General features: G+C 41.6%; 1 protein-coding gene across 1 annotated transcript in view; it reads left to right on the top strand.

The window, feature by feature from the left end:
* VPS13B (vacuolar protein sorting 13 homolog B (yeast)) overlaps positions 1-22,770 on the top strand; it is a 512,836-nt gene that overhangs the window by 407,461 nt on the left and 82,605 nt on the right. The window contains exons 38-39 of the mRNA XM_015405853.1: positions 3,467-3,674; positions 3,980-4,164. Of these exons, the coding sequence (XP_015261339.1) occupies positions 3,467-3,674; positions 3,980-4,164 (393 nt within the window). The remainder of the gene's footprint in view (positions 1-3,466; positions 3,675-3,979; positions 4,165-22,770) is intronic.

Genomic DNA, 22,770 nt, shown 5'->3' with positions numbered 1-22,770 from the left:
TTGCATTCATTAATTCTGGTTGTCTGTCTGGGCAGCATAAAGTTCTGCAGGGTGAGAAAATTAACCTGATTTGAGGATTTTTTTAAAAAAATCTTTATGAATTTCATTTTCGAAATGGTAAAATGGCATAAACTTTGCATATCCCCTTATATCAGATTAGTAACAAACACCAGCAGCACACTCTGTCCTGTGCGTACATGATACTGCCTCAAGGCACCTTTAATAAATGAACATTGCTTCTTGTCCAGGTAAATTTGTAGAAACTATTAGTACAGAGAGAATTATTAAGTGGAACAATGCCTGCTAAGGGAAACTCAGCATAACTTCTGTATATATATATATATATTTGACAGAGTTAACCAGCATGTAAATAAGAATGATCTTATTATATACTTGGGCTTCCAAAAGACTCTTGAAAAGGTCCCTTACTAACGCATGAATAAACTTAACACTTGTTGTATAGGAGGACATGAACTCTTACAGATTAAAAATTGGTTAAACAACGGGAAACAGAGAGTAGAAATAAATGGACGGTTCTCTCGATGGACGGAAGTAGGCAGTGGGATCCCACAGAGATCAGTATTGCTGATCCTCATACTTTTAGCACTTGAAAGCCTTTCATTCTGTTTTGATTAGATATGGGTCTGCAATTTTAAATGAGATTCTCAGGAGAAAGCCAGGAATATAAATATTTTAAATAAATAAGTAAAAGTGAATTATAAGAAATGGGCCAAATACTGTAAAGCAGGGGTCACCAGCATGGTCCCTCTGGACACCTTGGTGCCTGTCAGCACCTTTGCTGATGCCCACCAAGTGTTTTTAGAAAGTAGGTGGGATTAGGTGGCTCTTTTGCCCAACAAGGCTTCTGATTGGCCATTGGTGATTTGATTGGCTGTGCAGATTTTTAAAAGAACATTGCTTTGGCAGCAGCTCCCACCACAGCACAACGATCTTCACTGTGTGACTGAAGGTAGGCTGCAGTAGCCGTTTTGTGGCTTCTCCCACCACACTGTCAGAATTTCAAAGGCGCCCAAGGGCTCAAAAAGGTTGGGGAATCTTGCTGTAAAGTCTAATCCTCTGCCACAAAGGCAGGTCAGTACTAGGGGAGTGCAAAAAAAACCCCAGTTATTTTGGGTATATTGAACCTGAAAAATATTGGTATTTCCTGATATTCCCAAATTCCAGTATTGGTATGGTACTGGGATTCAACAGAGTACTGGGGTTCCAAAATGTTTCCAGAATTCACTGCTTGGAGAAGGTGTTTAAACACCTTCTGGGTGAACTCAGCACTTGGGTGTTCACTCGCACAGTGCAGCTTGCAAAAGGCATTTAAATGCCTTTTGCACGTGGCACTGCACAAATGGAGTCCCAAGTAGAGTTTGCTTGCACTCCTTGGCTTGCAAAAGGCATTTAAAGCCAAGCCGTGGATCAGCTGGGGCGGCGTGGATCTGAGAGCTCCACCCAGGCTTGGCTGGAGGGTGGTTCTCAGTATAGCTGAACACACCCGAATAAAAGTTTTTAAAAGGTTGGCTTTTGGGGGGCTCAGCTATACTGGTACAGATCTCTGATCTGTATTCTGTTTAAGTGATACCCGAAAAATACTGATAAGGTATTTTTCAGATATTTTTTCTGTTCAGTTATGCCAAACGCACACCCCTAGTCAGTACTTCTATATATCAACTTGTGCAAGCCAGGCCACAGTGTATTATTTCCCCAGAGTGCATGAACTGTTAAAAGGTGCTTAATAAGCAAGTCACACCAGGTGACTCACGTAAATAAGCCAAACAAGGGAAGGCAGCAAAATTTCAAGTTTAAGAAAGGGCTATACAAACACCCAGGGTCACAGGCATGCTGAGAGCTTACAGCGAGCTTGTTCCCCAGTCTAATTTACCCTCATTTGAATGTTGTGACCTACACAAGTCAAGCTTCAGATAGACACAACCTGATATCATTATTTGTTGCCTGACTCAAATAATGAGCTGAGCAGCTTTGTGGCTGCTTTTCTCACAGACATTTTGCAGCTTTTGCATCTGCACAGTAGGGGGAAATTAAACTTCCTTGCCCGTGAGGATCAAGGTCAGGTAATCTAAGTGCAAATCATTCAGCTTTGCCTGTCTTTGCATGTGAGCAGTAGGGTGTCTAAAGAAGACACAGGAGTCAGTGATTATGGAAGAATTAGTACTGCTGCTAGTGTGGGTTTCCCTTTATTATTTTTACAGTTTTAGAAATGTTAAAAGCCATGTTTTTATGTGGGGATGGGAGAATAAACTACCACTTCCATGACACTGTGCAAGAACACACATGGCATTAACTGCTCTCAATGTAGACAGTTTAGCCCCAATTAATTTTCAAGTATTTAGTCTTGGAATCAGATAAACTTCCATCCAGTGAGGGCAACAAACTTTTTTTCAATAGATAACCATCCATCCAAAATTTTTAGCCCATACTGATAATCTCATGTCCTGAAATCCTCATTCCGAATTAGCTTTGTGATAATGTGCCACCATAAAGCCAGTTCAAAGTGATGACAGAAAGCCTTGCCGCTCTCTGATGCAATCTCCACTTGGACTGTTGTTGCCAATCAAATGGATTCATTGAGCCCTTTGTCCTTATTCACAGGATTTCTTTTTCCTATTAAATCCTTTATTTCATTCTTTATCAGAACCATTTGCTTGGGGGGGTATTGCATTTCTGTACACAGCATTTCCCTATCACACAAATTCAGGCTGTTCACGTAGTAAACATTCAGTTTTCACTGTTTCAACACAAGGTAAAATAGCAGATGCTCCATATCTTCTACTCAAATGATCCTTAGGTCATTAGATAACTGAAAGTGACTGGTACAGAAGATTTTCAGCACCAGAGTAGCCTTGAGTGAGCTACATTCCATGCCAATATTCTTGTAAGGGTCATGTTTGTAATGCTACTATAACAAGAACTGCTACAGCAATAACCAATGCTCCTCAATGAAAGGAACAATGCGAGTCTCCCTAAGGCAGCGGAAACAAAATACTGGACAAGTAGCAGGGCTTGCTCCTACTCTTCTGTTCCCAATGTGGAGGATGCCTGTCTTCCCTGCAGACCTACACCCATTTTGCTGATTGGCAATGCTGTAGGCCATGCCTTTCCCCCTTTCTGCAGTGCCTCTAATGAATTTTAGTGGATACTGCAACCCTTTCTTCATCTCCTTTAATTTAACTCTTGTTGTGTAGTGAAAGGACAAAAGTAAAGATATTTGTCTTTTCTGTTTCTTACTGTTCTGGCAACAAATTTTTCTTTTCTTGGGTTAATGGGGTTTACTATGACCATTTAGGTGTTTCAGGGCCAGGATCTATACTTCTTAGCCCTTCAAAATGCATATACCTGGTTATCTGAATTCATAGAAAAAAACTTGTTGGCAGTACATAATGTCTGAACCTAAAATGTTTGATTTTCAATTTTCTAAATTTGCTCTTCTTTTTATAAGGTTTTCTGGGGTCAAGAACATTTGAACTGCTTAGTTCTTATACATGAACTTCTGCATGGTTACCTTCTGCAAGAGGAGAGGATGGAGAGGCATAGTTCTGGTCATATATATACAGTACCACGTCCTGCAGACAGGAACCAGAGTTCTAAAACAGAGCATAACTCAGATGATCTAAGAACAGGCCTGTTTCAGTACATACAAGATGCAGGTAGAGGGAATATTACTAAAATGCACTTCTGTTACAAAATAAATTCAGTAGTAGCCTATTAAATATCACTTTCCTGTTTGACTTCCCCCCCCCCCAGTAGTTAAGAAAGCATCTGTTAGAAAAATACCATTTTGATTTCTTTCCATTTTACTGTGACCTTTTAAAACTCAGGGAAATTGCTTTTTTATTTTCCACCCTTTTGATCACAAGGGATTTGTTTTTAACCGCTTTGGTCTCGTAAACCAGCATGCTCCCTTTTAGAAATTATATAACCAATTACGGCTTTTTTCTCCCTAATTTGATAGAGGCACAGAAACTGCCCAATTCCTATGAAGTTGTGTTTTACAATGAAACAGAAGATAATCCAGGAATGATGTTATGGAGATACCCAGAGCCCAGAGTGCTCACCCTTGTAAGAATTACTCCAGTTCCTTTTAATACCACAGAAGATCCAGATATTAGCACTGCAGACCTTGGTGATGTTCTTCAGGTAGGTAGCAGTTTGGTAAATAAAAATATATCATTTTTTAAAAGCCATTAAAAACAGAAATTAATTAATGCTTTATAACGGATAAGGAAGGGCCCTATAATGAATAAAACTGTTGATTTTGGACTGCTTAAAAACTATTTTTAGCTTTTTATTTGTCTAAGCCTGTGCAGATATAATGCTACCCAAGTTTAAGGGATCAGAGCAGGGCCATGATATACATTTGGAATATAACTAATCATCATCTGCTCTAAATGTGTTGTGTTTGTTAACCTCGGAATGATACCTAATCCAAATTAAATTACCTCCAGTTTAAATTACTGCTATTGGTAAGGAGCAAACTTGGCCATGACCCAATGGTATTTATGGTGGTGTGTGGTGGTTGCGGCGGTTTCCATTTCCATTTCCCTGGAGCAGCAAGGGGCAACTGAGGGATTAGCATGTCTCAGCAGATATTTGCCTGAAAGGCACACCATCCAACCAAAACTTTTAGCCCATACTGATAATCTCATGTCCTGAAACCCTCATTCCGAATTGGCTTTGTGATGATGCACTACCATAAAGCCAGTACAAAGTGATGACAGAAAGCCTTGCAGCTCTCTGAATGGGTGTCAGGGATGAGATTGCAATTTGGATCATTGTTGCCAATAAAATGGATTCATTGAGCCTTTTGTCCTTATTCTCAGAACTTCTCAAAGAGACACTAAAGACTTCCTCTCTCAACTGTAACCAGCCCCATATTCTAATTTCCTAGTGTTACAGATTTGTAATCAAGTTTTATTCCACTTGGGAGTGGCATTTGTAGCTAATAAGTTGCGTCAACTTGATATAATTCACCTTACTGAGGTCCAGAAACTATTTGTGTGGTACATTATTCATGTTGCAACTTTAATAACTGCTGCATTTTTCAGAGACCTATTTTGGCAAATATAGTGACCAGAACTATGTATTTCTAGTTCATTGTATTCTGTGCTAAAGAGTTAATTTTGAAAAAATAAGATTTCAAGTACCAATAGTACAAGTGGCTCAAGAAAAATGTATTCAAAGTATGGATGTGTGTGTGTGTGTGAGAGAGAGAGAGAGAGAAAGAGACGCTTTCTGCACTAGTTCAGCCTCCTCTTGATGTTGGAAGAAGACAGGGTCCTGAATAATAGGAATTATATATAAGCTGTAGTGATCAGGCTGGTTAGAATCTGGTATAGTAAATGTGAACCCTTTTTGCTTTGAGTCAAGACTAGAATGCTTCTTTAACTTGCTGCATGATAACTCTGTGCAAAATTAATAGAAATGTCTATAACTTTTTCTTTTGATGGTTAATATGATGTAGAATAGTAATTGACTAACCTCAGGCCTCTTTAATCACTTTAAATCCCTTTAAATGTTCTTGCAGAGAAGTAAAAAAATGGAATTTTCCTGTGAATTGCCTAGAATTATAGGAAGTATCTAGGATAAGCAGTTCAGCCATGTATAGAATCATAGAATCATAAAGTTGGAAGGGCCATACGGACCATCTAGTCCAACCCCCTGCCCAATGCAGGACCAGCCTAAAGCATCTCTGACAAATATTCATCCAGCCTCTTCTTGAAAGCTGTCAGTGAAGGGGAGCTAACCAGCTCCCTGGGCAGCTGATTCCACCTTTGAACCACTCTGACCGTGAAAAGGTTTTCCCTAATATCCAGCCAATACCTTTCAGCATGTAATTTAAACCCGTTGATTCAGGTCCTATCCTCTGCTGCCAACTGGAACAGATCCTTGCAGGGCTCCTTGTAGGGCTCCTCCCTCAGGCAACTTGTACTGTGTTATAGTAAAGTTTCTGTACTTAAGGTTATTAGGTGTCAAACTGGCACTATCTAAAGAAGAAAGTTAATTTGTGACTCAGCAGTCAAGTCTTGTTATTTGTACATCAGGTATAAGAACATGTGTACTAACACTGAAAATAGGGTTGCCGACTCCATGTTGAGAAATTCCTGGAGATTCTTCAAAGCAGCGATCTCCTACAGGGGGAACTGTCCGTTGTAATTTCAGGAGATTCCCCACCCCACCCCCTGGAGGTTGGCAACCCTACAGTGAATTTAGGACCATTGTCTAGTAGGCTTAGCTTGGAAAGTGGATGGAAAGGTCTGTTTAAGTGACTCTTGACAACCGGTTACTGTCTAATTACTCCTGGCCAGTAGCAATTGCTTCAAGGCTTTTTTCTGGGGGAACGCACCGGAGTGGAGTTCTAGAACCTCTTTGACAAAATTCTTTTAAAAGTTCATGAGTTTTCAGTATACAGATTGAAAACTTCATTTCCCTCTTGAGAGTTCTGGCACTTCTCTTTTTTTAAAAAAAAGTATTCAAAAGCTTATTCATAAGAACATAAGAGACGCCAATGTTGGATCAGGCCAAACACTCTGTGTCACACAGTGGCCAGAAATACCAGGTGCCATCAGGAGGCTTAATTTAAAAAAATGAAACTACACACAAGGGGCAGGGAAAATAATTGTGTTTTGTTGGACATATTTGCAAGTATTAAGTAAATGGACTATGGCCTTGTTTCAGAAAACTGGATGGCAAGGTTTGTACCTAATAGGTACTATAACTTTATTCAGTCATCAAAAGATTCTTAGGAAGGTTGGAAAATAGACACAGAAGCTGCTTTTTCTGTGATAGTAGTCAGAGTATGGGAAATAATTTGTTTAGGACTTCCGGTTTATGGCGGCACGCTGGCGGACGCATCTCCCGGACCTCCCGGGGATGTGATTTGCGCACTAGCGGATGGGGGGGCGACGGGTCGCCCCCCCCGGAGCCTTGGCAAAAGGCTCCTAACCATGGGGCTTTTGAGGGGCGACCTCTTCACCAGCGCATTGCTGGTGAATCGAGGTGCTCCTCCGCCCAGATGGTCCTGCCGCTGAGTGTCCGTATGGAACTAGAGCCGCTGACCGGGACAAGCATTAGAGATCGAGTGGTTGAAATGTGTTCCGAGTGAGGTCGTATGACCAACAATGAACAGTGAGTCGGGTTAAAGTGAATACGAGAATTTAAAAAGAAAGCTCCCCCCGGTAACGGCGAGAAAAGTGAGTGGGGGAGGGGCCCCTCCCATACCCATGAACTAAAAAACGATATACCAAGGGGAAAGCAGAAGCAAAAGCGTTGAAATCTGTTGAGAAAAACTTACCAAGGCATGTATGAGCGTTTGAGAGCACATTCACAGACTTTAGAAACTGCGGAGAAAGTAAACAATCGATAAAAGGTGGTGGGGAAGAGGATGGAGAAGGAGAAACTTTTAAAAGCGAAAGGGGAGAGTCCAAAACCAGAAGGAACCACCGAGCTGGCTAAAATGTTGGCAGAATCTCTGCGCCCCTTGCTGGAACAGATGACTAACATCAAGGAACAGTAGTCTACAATGACCAAATGTATCACCACCCAGCAAGCACAAGTGAATGAGACCCTTAAAATTACAGAGCAAACAGCTGAGAAAGTGAAAGAAATTGACGCCACTACTCAAAAAGTGAAGAAAAGGGTACAAAAATTGGAAAAGAAGCAAGTCTCCACAGAAGAACAACTTTTACAGCTGCAAATGGAGAAGACAAACTTGGTTCTCTGATTCCAGGGTGTCCCAGAATCTAAAGGAGAGAATCTGAAGCAAATGCTGAGTGAAGCATTAGCCCCGGTGACAGATTTGACAGCGGAGCCATTTGAAATAAGACAAAAGAGGAAGAAATATAAAGATTTAATCCTTTTTCTCCAAACAAACAGCATTGCCTATAGATGGTTAATTCCAGAAGTCATCGTTTTCAAACTACACAATAAAAAAGAAAAGATTGACTCTGTCTCCGAAGCACGCGAGTTCCTGAGATTGCAACTGGGAGAGACAGCCGAGGTCGCTAAGGAAGAAGATGACAGCAAATGCAGTGGCGAATTGGACTCAGTGTCTTCTGACGAGGATTCTGCTTCCGAAAAGGGGGCAGCTGCCCCCAAACATGCATAACAATTGAGGATTAGAAAAGATAAAACAAAATGAAGGCTGAAGGACTCTGATTTGTGCCTTAAATTTTTTCTTTATTATTGATGATGCTCTTGGGGTTCTCTTTAAACAGTAAAATTAATGGATTAAAAAGATAAATAATTTACCATAACCGACTATGTTGTATGTGATATTAGCAATTTTAGACTAACATCAACACAAGCTGTTGTTATGATCTCCTATTCTTGGGGTTTTAGTTATTAGTGGTTTTCTTTCCTTTCTCCCTAGATGTAGTTACCCTTCCCTATTTTTTCGTTGTAGTTTGTAGTCTATTTAAAAATGCAATAAAAAATCCCCTCTGGAGGGCCAAAAAAAAAGAGGAAATAATTTGTTTTTAAAAACCCTCTGCTGTATCCTTATCTATCAGTTTCATATTGTTTTATTAGGTTTTGCTTTAGAGGACTGTATAGATTAATTTAATCCCATTTCAAATGTGAGAAAGGGAAGTTGAGAAGGTACAGTGACAGCTGAGGATGCTAGTTTCTCAGTGTTCAGACAGGGCACTTTGTCATGCCTGGACTCAACCAAAATACCAGCCACTTCTGAATGCGGCAAAAGAGGGGCCACTTTTTAAACTGAATTAATTAATTCCATCAGTATTGGCTTTACTATTAAATTACTAACTTCAGAAAAATGAAAACTAAGGTGAATGCTTTATGTAAATTGTAATATTTTATATACTTAACTTGGGAGTGAGTTCCACTGAACTGGATGGGATTTAGTTCTGTGTAGGCATTTTCTACAACCAGGCTTGCACAAGATTGGGGTTCAAGTTGATCCTTTCCACCCAGGTCACTTGATGTTTTAGATTTGGTGTGGCATTAACATTTTTTTAAACTGTAGAGATAGTTGTTGAAGGAAATCTTTTTTTAAAATATAAGAATATTTATTTGGTTTGCAGAAATACAATATATGAATATCATAAACACAAATCTAGTCAAATTACACAATACAATTACACAGCACAGTGTCAAATGTATAAATGTATAAAAATAATCACTTATAAATCAACCTCTATTTATTTATTTATTATCAGATTTATAGCGCGCCCTCCTCGCAAAGCGGGCTCATTTAGTGTACTATAGTTCCGTCCTAAGTAAAAGGAAATCTTAAGCACTCCCATTCTGTCCCAATTTCATTGATTCAAAAAGATTTCATAAGAAGTGGAGAAGGAAAGTGGAGCCAGTCTACTGAGGATGTAAGTCTGTCTAGATCAGATGGTGGGTAGATCTGTAATCTGACCTGTCCATGATTTTACAAAAGTCAAATAGGGGCCATGAAAAGGGGGGAGGGAGAGTGTTACCCCTCCACACACAGAGAGAGAGGTTCAAAAATCAAAACCAACTCTTCACCACCCCTACCCCACTTCTGGTCAGGGGGACCTGGCAACCCCACTACTGTTATACTTGGCTGGGGGAAAGGTGGAGAAAATGCCTGGTTTTTGTTTGTTTGGTTGGTTGGTTGGCTGGTTGATCTGTAGGTCTAGCACAGAGTAGTGGTGATGGTTTTGATGCAGGGCTGGGAGAGCTGAACCCCTTTTGCCCCCATCCCTCAGCTCTGATCCAAATCTGGGCACAGCATGGCTCCTGTTTCTCTTTATAAAATGCTGTAAGATCCAATTGCGGATCTCTCAGCCTCAGTTGTAAAACTGGGTTGTCAGCAAAGAAAAAAACATGTTAATCAACCCACTCTTTGAAAATGATCCTTCTTCATATTCAGGGACGTAGAAGAAGATCCCTATATCAATGAACAGAAGTTAGGTAAGGACTATAAAAGTAATATTTATATAGATACCGTATCTCTGAAATTTGGAGATTCAGATGAATCATCTGTTTTGGTTTCATAAACTGTATGCATGCTTTAAGTAAAACTTTATTGGACTAAGTCTTTGCAGGCTTGCTGTTTTCAACACAATGTTAACCTTTAAGTAGGTCAATTTTAACAGTGCCTAAAACAGTGGCTAAGGGAAGTGTGAGCTTTAGAGCAATTGACTTGAGATTTGCTCCAAGTTATAACTTTAGGAACGATTTGACATGACAGTCAACAGGAAACTAATTATGATCAACGTCAGAGGCATTCATTTTTCCTTTTAACAAAGAATACCTCATTTTTGGCTGACTCAATTTCCTTTTTGTTTTGCATTCCCCACTGAGACGGCAATGTTGAGCTGGCATTTGAGAGTCTGGGAAAAGGGCTTTTTGGAAAACCACAAATTTCACTGATGTTTGACTCATTTCTCACATTTCAGAAGCAAGAATTTTGGAAGTCCAAATAATTTGTGTATGACAAGGTAGTGATTTAAGTTCATAGCATTAGCACAGGAAGTTATAAAAGATCTGCCACAGTAATCAACAGCAAGGGGTAATGCCTGCCTGCTTTAAAAACCTGCAGTTATATCAAAGTGCTTGTAATTTAATTGAGAAGACATTTTTAAATATGTGATTGGTAAATAAAATAGATGCAATAATTTCTTTTAGACCTTACATGTTAACTGTTGCAAATTTTGAACTTTGGGAGATTGGCTTGCAAAGTTGGGGTTTTGCATGCATGGAGCTTTATTGGAATAAATGGGAAAGCCCATATGGACTCACTGGTGCTCCAGTGCCTGCAAAGATTCCAGGCCTGAAGTTTATGTCTGAAATAGTCAAAAGTATGGGTTGAATAACATGGGCCGCGGTCACACGTAACAGAAGCCACACAAGGGAGACGGAAAACAGACGGAGTTTCCGGGCGCGATCTCACCAGCACATCTGGGAAGCGTAGCACTCCCGTGGCTCAACCGAGGCTTCCAGCCGAAACTGCGTGGCAAAAAACTAGTACCTTGGAGGTACTAGTTTCCTGAAACTCCGGGGCAAGGGCGGGCGTCTGATCGCGTTTCCGGTGGCATCCGGCGCCCGCCCATGTCCCCTTGCAAATAAGGTGGTTTTTTTTGTCCAAGTCTCTGTGGATGCGCATGCGCACCCACCGAAGCATGCGCATTTGTCATGTACACAAAAATAAAAAACAGTTTGCCGCGGCGCGCGCTTCTTCGTTGCGCGCCGGCTTGTCCTGTGATCGGCACCTCTCCCTTGCCATGGAACCTCCACGGTACCTCCACAGAACCTCCACAGGAGGTCTGATCACGTAACTGCGCAGTAGTTTGCCCCAGGGCAAACAGCCACGCTTCTCCTCTGCAGTTTCCTCCCCGTGTGGCAGGGGCCATGGATTATTTCCACTGATTAAAGAGGAGTGATTTCTGTTGATGTTCACCTTCCTTGGCACACCTCTGACTCCCGTTTTATGCTATTCCTGGGGGAGGCCCCCTGGCCCCCATGAACAGTGCATTTCAAGGGGCTTTTGGGGCTGCAGCAGGAGGGAGGGGCCATGAAGTCATTCTCTGCTAACAGTGGAAATGTTCACCTTGATCCAAGCTCACAAACAATTACATTCTCACCTCATTTAGATTTTTGTCATTTAATTTCAAAAACATGATTTAGTAGCGCTTGGGATTCTTGTGTTTAAAGGAAATGTATATAATAAATATGCAGCGTGATCCTGGATTGAGGGAAGCCTGAATATCCTTTTTTTTTACGGCCCCCTGTAGGGGATTTTTTATTTGCATTTACTAAAAACTACAACGAAATTAGGGAGGGAATCTACACACTATAGGAGAAAGAAAAGAAAATCCACTAAAAACCCAAGGGTTGGAGGTCACATACAGTTTGTAAAAAATTTGCTTAACAATAATATGAAGAGTAGTCCAGGAGAATCGCTATTTAACTTAGATTACAGAGAACAATGGCATCTCATTTAATCATTATTTTTCGCTCCACCATTAAAAGCAAATTAACAATAAGTCTCCCTTAGTAGATGTAACACAATCTCCTTTTCTCTTCCATTGCTGTTTTCCTCTTTCTTCTTCCCTGTGGCACCATCTTGCTGTATCAGGAACTGGCCATCTCAAAACAAAGTCCCTTCTCCTTTTTCCAGGACTGTTCCGCTTAAATTCTTGCCTTCAATCATAGGGGTCGTTCCAATTTGCTTTTCACTGCCCGTCTTGAAGAGAGTCTGGTCACTTTATTGCCCAGCAGACTTAATCAGGATGGAACCATGGAGGATACTCCTTCGCTTTAAGCCTGGCTTATGGTCTGCATACAGGCCCTTCGAATTGAAAATGCACATTTGACTCTCCTCTTCAATCCTGGAAGCCCCTATGATCATTGGTTAGACTCTTCTCCAATATTAACACAGTCCTTTTAAAAGCAACAGCTGATATGTAGCACAGTTCTTGCATAGTACCTCATTTATACCAACAGGGAACAAAGGCTTAAGACACAGTTTGCAAGAGTCTATGATTATTTCCGGTCAGATGGTTAAGCAGCAGCTCTTCCACTTCCTGGAGAAAGCTTGGATATTGCTTGTTGCTCATACTACGTTGTCCATCACCATTTTTAAGGATGTTTTCTTTTACAAAGTTTGCCAGAGTCCCGAAAACTTGCTTCAATGCGTAACTGTCTCCTGGAATCTCTCCGTATAGTCCATTGCCACTTTTAAACCTGCCCCCCCCTTTCTTCTAGCTTCGTAATGCTTATAAACAGTTCTTAGCGGAGAAGAGTCCCCTCTCCCCCCTCGCTTTTCCCCAGGGGACTTTCGCTTTGTTGTTTCGTTTCAACTTTACTCACTCTTCATATGTAGATCAAGTAGATCTTGCCGACAGATATGCTTATTTGCCGCTCGACCTCCACTCGCTTGATGGGGTGTGCATAGCTTAGTCCTTGCCGGAACACAGCAGAGAGACCGTTGGAGCAAAGGGACGCCTCAATTTCCCGACAGCGTGCCGGGAAAGAGGTGACCCTCAGCGCTCTATGACTGGAGACCCTTCGCAAAGGTCCCCGGGGGGCGCAGACATTCACACCCCCTCTCTAACTGCTGGTATGTGAGCCGACTCACTGGGAGATCCCAGGAGACACAGCCGCCATCAGCTCGCTGAAACCCCGCCCCCCCTCCTGAATAGCTTTAATTGCAATTAATGTTGATGGTTATGCTTAACCATGGTTAAGAACATAAGTAGCATCTGCTGGATCAGACCACTGGTCCATCTAGCCCAGTGTGCTATTTCACATAGTGGCCAGCCAGTTGCCCTCGAGGGTCATAGTTAAACGTGAAGAGTCAAGATGCATTACTGAGGTTGGCTCCAGATCTAACTGTGGATAAGAGGGGGCCAGTGTTAATATTTATGTACATTTGGTTGTATTGCGTTTGTCATTTGCAAAATGTGCTCTGCTCAATTCTCTGAATAAAAATGTAAAAAATATTGTCTGTTCTATATTAAGGGAAATTCTCCTGAATACACACACGCTAAAGCCTAAATTCCCTGAGCCTGGGAAGCAATGCAAAAACAACTGATGGGAAAGACCGTTGTCACTGGAGAGCTACTGTCCATTAGGGTGGGCAGCACCTGGCCTAGATGATCCAACAGTGTGGCTCAATACAAAGCACCTTCAAGTGTTTCCTAAGTGCCATCTACAAAGCACTGTTGCTGCTTGACCTGTATTCATTACACATTAGTTTGTCTTTCTGAAAGTACCATTCTCCTTCTCTTTTTTTGCATGCAGTGCAGTTGCCCTCAGAAGTGGTTGTGAGCCAAAATACCATGCCAATCAACTTGAACCATTCAAGATGAAATACAGACTAGTAATGCAAGCCATTCAGTAGGAAATACATTGTAGCAGTTACAGATTAGTACATTTGCAAAGTCAGATAATACTAAGAGTGGGGCTGTTGTCTTTGTAGTCAGATTTTCAAGAGGTTTCTAAGGATGTGTGTCAGTACAGAACAAAAACAGGCATTCCTCATATGAACTTTGTTTGGTTCGTATCAACACATTACTATATTTTGGTTCATATGTATAGACAGAACCATAAGAATATACCATGCAGTATTCTACCCTCTCTGATTTTTCTAAAACTGTTTTTATGGTCTCTTTTTCTGCTTATTAATGAGTATAAAACCAGCCTCTGTGGCACACTGCAGATCCACAGTTCCACTCAGCACACCTGCATTTGCTCTAAACCTAGTAGCTTGATGAATTGATAAGATAAGCCAGCCACATGCTTTTCTAAAAATAAAGGAATGCTACATATTTCTTCCTAAAGGTTAAAAAGTATTTCTCAGGGCTCTTGAATTACCATATTCTGATACCAAGGGAAAATAAAACCTCAGCTTAGAGTCTTGTTTGTACTTAGAGGGCTTTCCGGACAGGAAGGCAATCTTGATGCAATGCAGCAAGCCACAATACCAGTGGGGCATTACAGGTGAAAAACACGCAGCTGTGCCCCGTACCACAATGTATTACAACTGTACAGTGGAATATTTCCTAAACAGAAATAGGGATTGGTTAACTTTTGTTTCCCAAGAGTAGATCACATTAAAATGTTATAAAATCATGATTTCCTGCATTTGAATACTTGTGGTTTCTCAACCGGTTCCAATATTACAAAGGAGGTTTTATGGCTTCTATTAGTTGAAGATGTATAGAGCCTCTTTCTAAAGTCATTTAAAAAGGCAGAGAGATATGTAAAAAGAGAACTTTATATTTTACAGCAAATGTTACATTTTTCAGCCATTTCAGCCAGACAATTCAGATCTATTGTTTCTCTTGTAGAACATAGTGTGTGTCAAAGTGGTGTTAAAATGGATAGACAATAAACTAATTTCTTGTGCAATAAAATTGTAGCTCACTTTTCGACTTTAATGTAGTTTTTAACTAACAGTGAAGCAGGACAAATCGGTTTTTTTAAAGTAGACCGAAACTGCAGGTTTGTATTTAACAAATTATATATAACTCCCATTGAAGTCAGTGAGATGAACATTGTTTATTTAGACATTTATACCCAGCTTTTCTCCCCGATGGGAACCCAAAGCAACTTACAATTTTCCCTTCCTCTATTTGATTATCTGAACAACATCCCGTGAGATATGTTAGATTGAGAGAGAGAGTAACTGTCCCAAAGTCACCCAGCAAGCTCTTATGGCAGATAAGGGATTCAGTCATGGGTCTCCCAGCTCCTAGTCTAACCTTACTGACAACAATGTATCCAAAACAACTATTCTTATTATTACTACTACTATGTCTTTTAAAACATTTAAGTCGGTTTCAGATCTGTTTAACATGCATGGTTCCCAACCCAGGGAACTGTACTTTTTTATGAAGTAGATTAATGTCTCCTAACAGACATTCTTACCTCTCACAGGGAACTTAAAAAAAAATTATAGGTTAGGTGTGCCCTCACAGCAGAGGCAAGATGGGGCAAGGATTTAGGGTTTATTGTTCCTTCCTTTCAGTCCTGGTATGTTTTTATATCAAATCATTATTTTATACCGCTTTCTTTAGATAACTCAAAACAACAGCTTTTGGTCTAAGTGTGTGCACATATGCAGCAATTTACATAGGCTGCAGTAAGATTTCAAAACATCAAGGGACTGTCTCACATCATTCTATTCATGAATGGACCTGATTGGGCTAGAGAATGGGAAATGAGAGTGTTGTATGATGTACTAGTCGTCCAAGCTGTCAACAAGGGTTTACTTGCGCTTACCTGCCAGAACTGTCACTGAAATGTGACATATGGTTTTACAAATGCATTTTCAGGGTCTCTTCTAGCAGAGGAGGAACTATCTTTTGGGATCTTCTCCAAATTCTGCTTCTCCTGTTCCATAAGAACTGGGAACTATTAAGGTTTTTTCTTTGTGGAGGTTTGGGCTCAAGCCTCCAACCCCTTAGTTTTGTACATTCAATCCTTCCCTGTTAATTTTTTTAATTCTCCAAGAAATGTACTCCTAAGCTGCCACCCTTTGAAAAGGGTCTTGATACTTTCAGTCTGTTCACTAAGCATATGTTGTCTTCTTTTCCCACATCAAACCAAAATATACACTGAAAATATATAACACAACAGAGTATTTCAACATGTAGACTGGAACAGAGGTTCAAATCCACAAAATACTTTCATTAGGAAATCTTGTAATTCAAAACATAAAAATTATTTCTAAGTCTGGCAAAATACCCAACTTCCTTTTGAAAGAAGTTTGCAGAGGCTTCTTCAGCAACCCCTTCTGACCTGTTAAAAGCAAGCAGGGGATGTTCCTAGACAAAGTGTAATGCAGCATAGTAGCTGTGGTGGGAATTACGCAGAACTGCTAGTTCATCAGTGTGGCTTCTGTGCAGGCACACATGGGGACTGGACAGTCACAGGCCTGCCATGGCAAAGATTTTCAAGCTTTCTAATAGACTAGGAGCGCCCCTCCTCCCTCTGGTGCTTTCCCGCCAAAACGCTCACATGACCAGGAGGGGCACTACTCCCTCAGTTCTCTTTTTGCCACCATGGAGAGATGTTCTCCACTGCTGTTCTCCGTGTTCTTCCTCACTTCAGTTTTGAGACTGATAAGACTTTTTTCTCTTTCAGCAGTTTTCATTCTAGTGAACAGCAAAATACAGCTAAAGAAGAAATGTTTTCTGGTTTTCCACTGTGTCATTATGACTAAAAATGGTGCTGATAAACAGCCATTCTCTGTGCCTTGGCCTGCCTAGGGGTTCACACAGCAGAGCTCTCTTCAAAGGCTTCCCCCTCCCTAGTGAAGTGTGCTGATAAAAGAGCATGGACTCTATGGTCCTCTTCAGAGATGTGCCAGCATCCTGGATGAAGGCATATCCCCCCTCCCTGGTGAGGTGTGGTAGGCAGAGCCTGAGAATAACTGGCTGTTTTAATGTGCTTTGACTGTGCGCCTTGAAGTCACAATCCCATCAACGTCTAAGCAGAATAAACATGAGGTATTTCTGCTTAGTCATTCCTCATGGGGTCTATGGCCCCTATGCCTGTGATGTCGAAGCCCTCCCCCCCTTCTCTCGGTGCCAAGAGAGAAAAAGAGTCTGGGAGGCGTGGCCTGGCAGAGGCTGCTTGACTGAAAGACCCCCTGGCCCCTCCCATCGCTTCCAGTGAAGAAGCCTGGAGGCATGGCCTAGCAGAGGCTGCCTGTCTGAAGGAAGCCTTCCTCTTCTCTGCCTTTCTGTCAGTTCTTACCAGAAGCTTGGAAGTGGGGCTTGATGAAGGCCCATTTTTAAAGTTTTGCTGTACCTGACTGAAGAAATCTTTCCCTGGCTGTCCTGAGTTCCATAGTGGAATCTGTGGAAGCATGGGTTCACACAGCTTTGCAATTCTCTGTGCCTCTTTGTGAAAAGTATTATGTGTCAGAACGGTATTGTGCCCTTTAGTTGGGGTTGTTTGGACCTCTTCAGCTCCTGTAGTTTTGAAGAGTGGCTGAAATGGGTGGAGTTTCCCCTTCTTTTTAGCCATGTCCTGAGACAACAGACTACTTATGCTTAAGTCCTGCTGTGCTTTATTTTACCACTCACTCTATTGGGACTGCCTGGATTCCAGGGTCAGAACCAGTTCTCTGCAAAACTCCAAGCCCTGTTCCTAAGATTTAGTTTTAAAGACTGACACAGTGACACAGCAGCCTCAATCCGCCACCTTGCTGCAGTCTCTCAGCACTGACACTTAACCCTAAGGGACTTTTCAACACAGGTGTTGTTTCTAGCACAGGCAAGGCTTACTGTTGCCATCTTCATGGGGAACTCAGAATTAATCGGCAAGTATGCTTTTGGGGGCAAGCCTAAGTAGTTTGCCACTCCTCTCGGTTCCATGGTATCCTTCGGAACCATCAATGATTTGGGGGACTCCTTAGCTGCCACTGTTTTAGTTAACATTGGTAACCCCACTTGAGTCACTCTTATGTGACATCATTCACAGCAAGACCCAGTGTCATATGCAGATTCAGTTTTGGTCTGGCTCTAGGAGACCAGGTTCAGATATCAAATTGTGTTACAACTTGCTGACCTTGCACCTTCACAGCTTCTCATGCTGCCCTACCTTGCAGGGCTCTAGTGAGGATTAAAACAGAAAAAAAAAGAAAGAAAAAAGTGTTAAGATGTTATAAGACTTTTTGAGTCCAGGTTAAGGAGTAGGATAGACTCCTTACTGCTCTTTTTAAAGGATAGCATATGTTTTTTCTTCTCAAAACAGCTGTCCCAATAGACAAAGTGTCTGACGTGCAAACTATAACTAATGGCTCTTGTTCCATCCTCTGCTACAATCCCTTAATGATTATATGCTTGATTCCATGGGTCATCTATATTGTTCCTGTTAGCCTCCAGGTCAAATAGCACTTACTCTTATTTTAACCAGTGCAAAGTATTAATGCTCTAAAATGAACCCAGATGGGATGCAGTTTTTTTCTATACTGCACTTTCCCATTAGTTCATGAATCAACAGGTCACTATAAACTTTATACTGCTCCTGTTTGGACGTATCTTAATGCACTGTGGCTCACAACCTATGCTGGTGATTTGCATGATAAATCTGTTCCTTTAATTTGGATCAATCATGTTACCCTACCCTAGTCCATGCTAGGAGTTAATAAAAACAAAACAAGCAAGCAAAAAAACAACAACCCCACACAGGATAAACGAAAACATTAAAGTTAATGGCCTCCTCACAGAGGCTGTGAATTCTGCTGTCCAGTCAGACTCTGGGGGCAATAACAGGCTTGCTGTTGGATCCCTGAGTCACGTTTCTTTCCCGCCTTCACTTAACGTGATGTCTCAGGATTCTGCATACCTTTTGTCCGTGTACAAGAGGCCAAGTTCCATCCTTTCCATCTCCTACTGACAAAGTATCTGGTGATCAAGATCCTTTCATCTTTGGCTGAGCATCTCTGTTAGGATCCAGAACTTGTTTCAGAAATTTAACATCAGGATGTGGAATGTTTGTTTGCAGTGCATTAGACATGAGTCTCTTTCCCCCACTGAACTTCCAGTGTGCACATTAAGGGTTAGAGAGTGAAGCTTTCAGATTAGAGGCCCAAATTCCATGCAGTCACAGGCACCTCATTTTACAAGTTGATCACTGATGGTGTGGTATGTTAAGATTTGCCTTTCGTGTTTGTGCTTACTGTCCTTTTGAATCTCCACTGATTTACACAAGTGGTGTTTAGTTGTTGTTCAATGGTGTCCATGTCTTATTCAGAACAAAAATACATTCAGGTTTCAGCAGATGGTGATATGTAGGCTGCTGTAGGAGTAGTTGCCACCAAGTAGTTGCTCAAAAGTATTATATTTCTATGAGGAACCTAAATGCAGCTTTATACAAGATGCTAAAAGTACTGTGAAGAGAGCCCTCAGTGGTGTTGCTTTTTCTGAGGGGAAAATCAGTTGTGTGGGTTCCCAATTTCAATCAGGATCACAGCACAAGAGGAGAGGTAATTCCTACCCCACGCACACACACCACTTTCTTGACCTGAAATATACATATTTATTTACTTCATTGATACGCCCCACTTTTCTCCCCAGTGGGGACCTAAAGCATCCTAGATCATTCTCCTCTCCCCCATTTTATCCTTACAAACCATCCTGTGAGGTAGGTTAGTCTAAAAGTATGTGACTGGCCAAGGTGACCCAGCAAGCTTCCATGGCAGAGTGAGGATTTGAACCTGGGTGTCCCAGACCCTAGTCTGACACTTACTACTTCACCATAATGGCTTTCAGTAGGACTCCATGAAATGTTTTTGTTTTTTGCTCCACATTTTTGCAACAGGCATTCATGACAAAGCACCAAGAATTTGATTATTTTGTTGTTGTTTTACTAAGCACTGGGTGCAGATGTGTGGTGAAATAGTAATGTATGTCCACCTCTACCATAGTGTGGATTCAGCTCTGGGCTCTAAGGTGTCACCTCTATAAATGAATGGAGCCAGAACCTAGCTTGTGAGGCATTAGGCTATGGATTGTACTAGCCAGAAAACCTCATTAACTGGCCTGGCAGTGAAGCCGGCAAATCAGGCATAGAGAGAATAGGTGTGTTCTTAGAACCCTTGGAACTGGCATCCCAGTGAGCAGGACCGAGTCAGTATGCTCAGGAGGACACCCAGGCTTGCTGGATCTCAACTCTGTCGAGCCTGTTGCTCTTCGTTCACTGCAGCCTCTGCAGCTTGGTCCCTCTTGGGCAGTGAAAGACCAAATTCCCACTATCATTGCTCCACCTTGGCTAGCTGTGCTCAGCTTGAGCCTGTTTATATCTCAATCAGCACAAATGTGCAAAAGCTGAGACATGCTTTGTTGTGACTTATGATTTTTTTAAAAAACGAACCCTATGCCTATGCATGTTCCTTGCATGTACTGTGAAGGTGGTAGGACCTGTATCCCCAGTAGTAAGGATTATTTGAAATTTTGGTTGAGTATCAATCTTTTTTCCAAGACTACAGTTTGATTTTACTCTTGAGACTCTTTCTAGCACAACTAATATCCTCACTTCCCCTGCCCATGAGTCATTTTGTGGTATACACTTGATATCTAAGTTTTGAGCTATTATTTTTGGCAGCTGCTACTGTGCAAAATGATAGTCTCCCTTAAATTTACAAAGATTAGTAATAACCCCCACCTGCCCCCAAGAATAAATAAAGCCACATATTTCAAAACATGCAGTTTAAATCATGGGGCAATCCAGTTCACAAAACCTCTGTGCCACTGTATGCTCCATGAACTGCAATAGGACTTTCCCCCTTGCTTGGCCTTCACTTTCAGTATAACTACTGAAGGTTTTTATGAAAATGCGGTTTCTATTTTACAGTATGAGAGGTATTATTAAGGTTTGCCGCCTTTCTTGCTATAGTGGGTGATCTCCGCCACGGTCTCCGCCTGACCCCTGTTACTGCTCGAATGAGCATAGAGACGAAATGTTGGGGGGAGATGTCAGTGTTTTACCATAGAGATCAAGGCTTTACCATGGAGTGTTACATCATTACTGGGATTTAGCCAAAAGTGACAACATGTCAATGATATCTTTCCCCCCATATTCTACAGCCCAAAGTCTCCTGGGGGTTCCAGGCACCCTGCCTGAAATATGTCCAAGGGGATTATTTATCCATTCACTGTAATAGTTACTGATCTCTAACGGCTGCACACTAGGGATATTTCTTCATATATTTATTTGGAAAATATCTGTGCCACCTCTTTAAAGAACCTGCCCTAGGTGGCTTACAATCAGCATGGCCAGCTTCAGGTAATGGCTGGAGATCTCCCTCTGTTACAAATGGTCTTCGGGCATCAGAGATATTAGTTCACCTGGAGGAAATAGCAGCTTTGCAAGGTGGAATCTGTGGCTTTCTACCCCATGGAAGTCCCTCTCTTCCCTAAACCCCACCCTCCTCAGGCTCCACCCATAAAATCTCCAGGTATTTCCCAACTCAGAACTGGCAGTCCTACTTATAATATCAGTCAGTCAGTCAGTTAGCCTTTATTGGCATAAAAGAATACTTGAAAAGAGGATTACTATTAAAAAATATACATATAAAAGCATATAAAACCATACATATAAAACCAAGTATTTTGCAAACTACATAATATTGCACAGTGTTACATAAAACAATTTGTTACAAAGGGTTGCTCATTTTGATAGTTTTTCCTGACGTAGCTTTATAGCTGATTGTAAAAACATGGCTCCCTTCACTGATATTTCAGTAGCAGAGTCATTCAGAAGACAGTGCACTTTTAAAGCATCAGGAAAGTCCGTCATGTTGGCTAAAACAGGGTTTAAATATCTAAAATGTGTATCTACATAAAATTGGCAATGCAAACAGATATGTGAAACTGTCTCGATGCATCCAGAGTTACAATGGCAAAGTCTAGTCATATATGCTATATTATTATCTCCCATGCAAGATTGCTGATGGTAGTGCAAATGCTCTGCGCTGTTGTGGTGCTTGTATATCAGATAGGTATGGGGCCATTCGGCCTACTTATAATATAAAACATGGAATTTATTAACACCGAGCATTCAAAAGCACAGCCGGAGGACAAAACAACACAAAACATGGAACAGCATAAAAAGAATCTTAGGTAAAGGTAAAGGTTTCTCTTGCTCAAAAGCTAGTCGAATCTGACTCTAGGGGGCAATGCTCATCTCTGTTTCCAAGCTGAAGAGCCAGCGCTGTCCGAAGACTTCTCTGTGATCATGTGGCCGGCATGACTAAACGCCGAGGCACACAGAACGCTGTTACCCCACCAAAGCAGTACCTATTTATCTACTTGCAGTTTCTTGCTTTTGAACTGCTAGGTTGGTAGGAGCTGGGACCAGAGACGGGAGCTCACTCAGTCATGCAGCACTAGGATCTCGAACTGCTGAACTACAGACCTTCCAGTCTGCAGCACAGCGGCTTAACCTCTAAGCCACCGTGGCCCTTAAGAAGAATCTTCAGGATTCTAAAAAAGACTATTAAACTATAAATAAATAAACCTCTGTTATGTAGTGGGTTGCCGCATGGATAGATGACAGACACGGACGTAGTGCATAGCACGCTTTATTAGGTACACAACAAGAATGAAGACTAACGGCCGGCAGGCCAACTATATACAGGGACACACCCCTGGACCCCGTTGGTGGGTTTGAATTTCCCGCCACGGTGCCCATTGGTTCCCTGATGGAGGGACTAGGAGCCTAGTCCCTATTGTCCTCTAGATTCAAGCTCAGGTAGTTCGCTGGCCCCCGGTGGCGGCCAGCATACACAACAACCTC

Source organism: Gekko japonicus, unplaced genomic scaffold, assembly GCF_001447785.1.
Source record: "Gekko japonicus isolate JY-2015 unplaced genomic scaffold, Gekko_japonicus_V1.1 scaffold232, whole genome shotgun sequence".
Taxonomy (NCBI): Eukaryota; Metazoa; Chordata; class Lepidosauria; order Squamata; family Gekkonidae; genus Gekko; species Gekko japonicus.
This window is presented reverse-complemented; position numbering and strand designations above follow the sequence as displayed.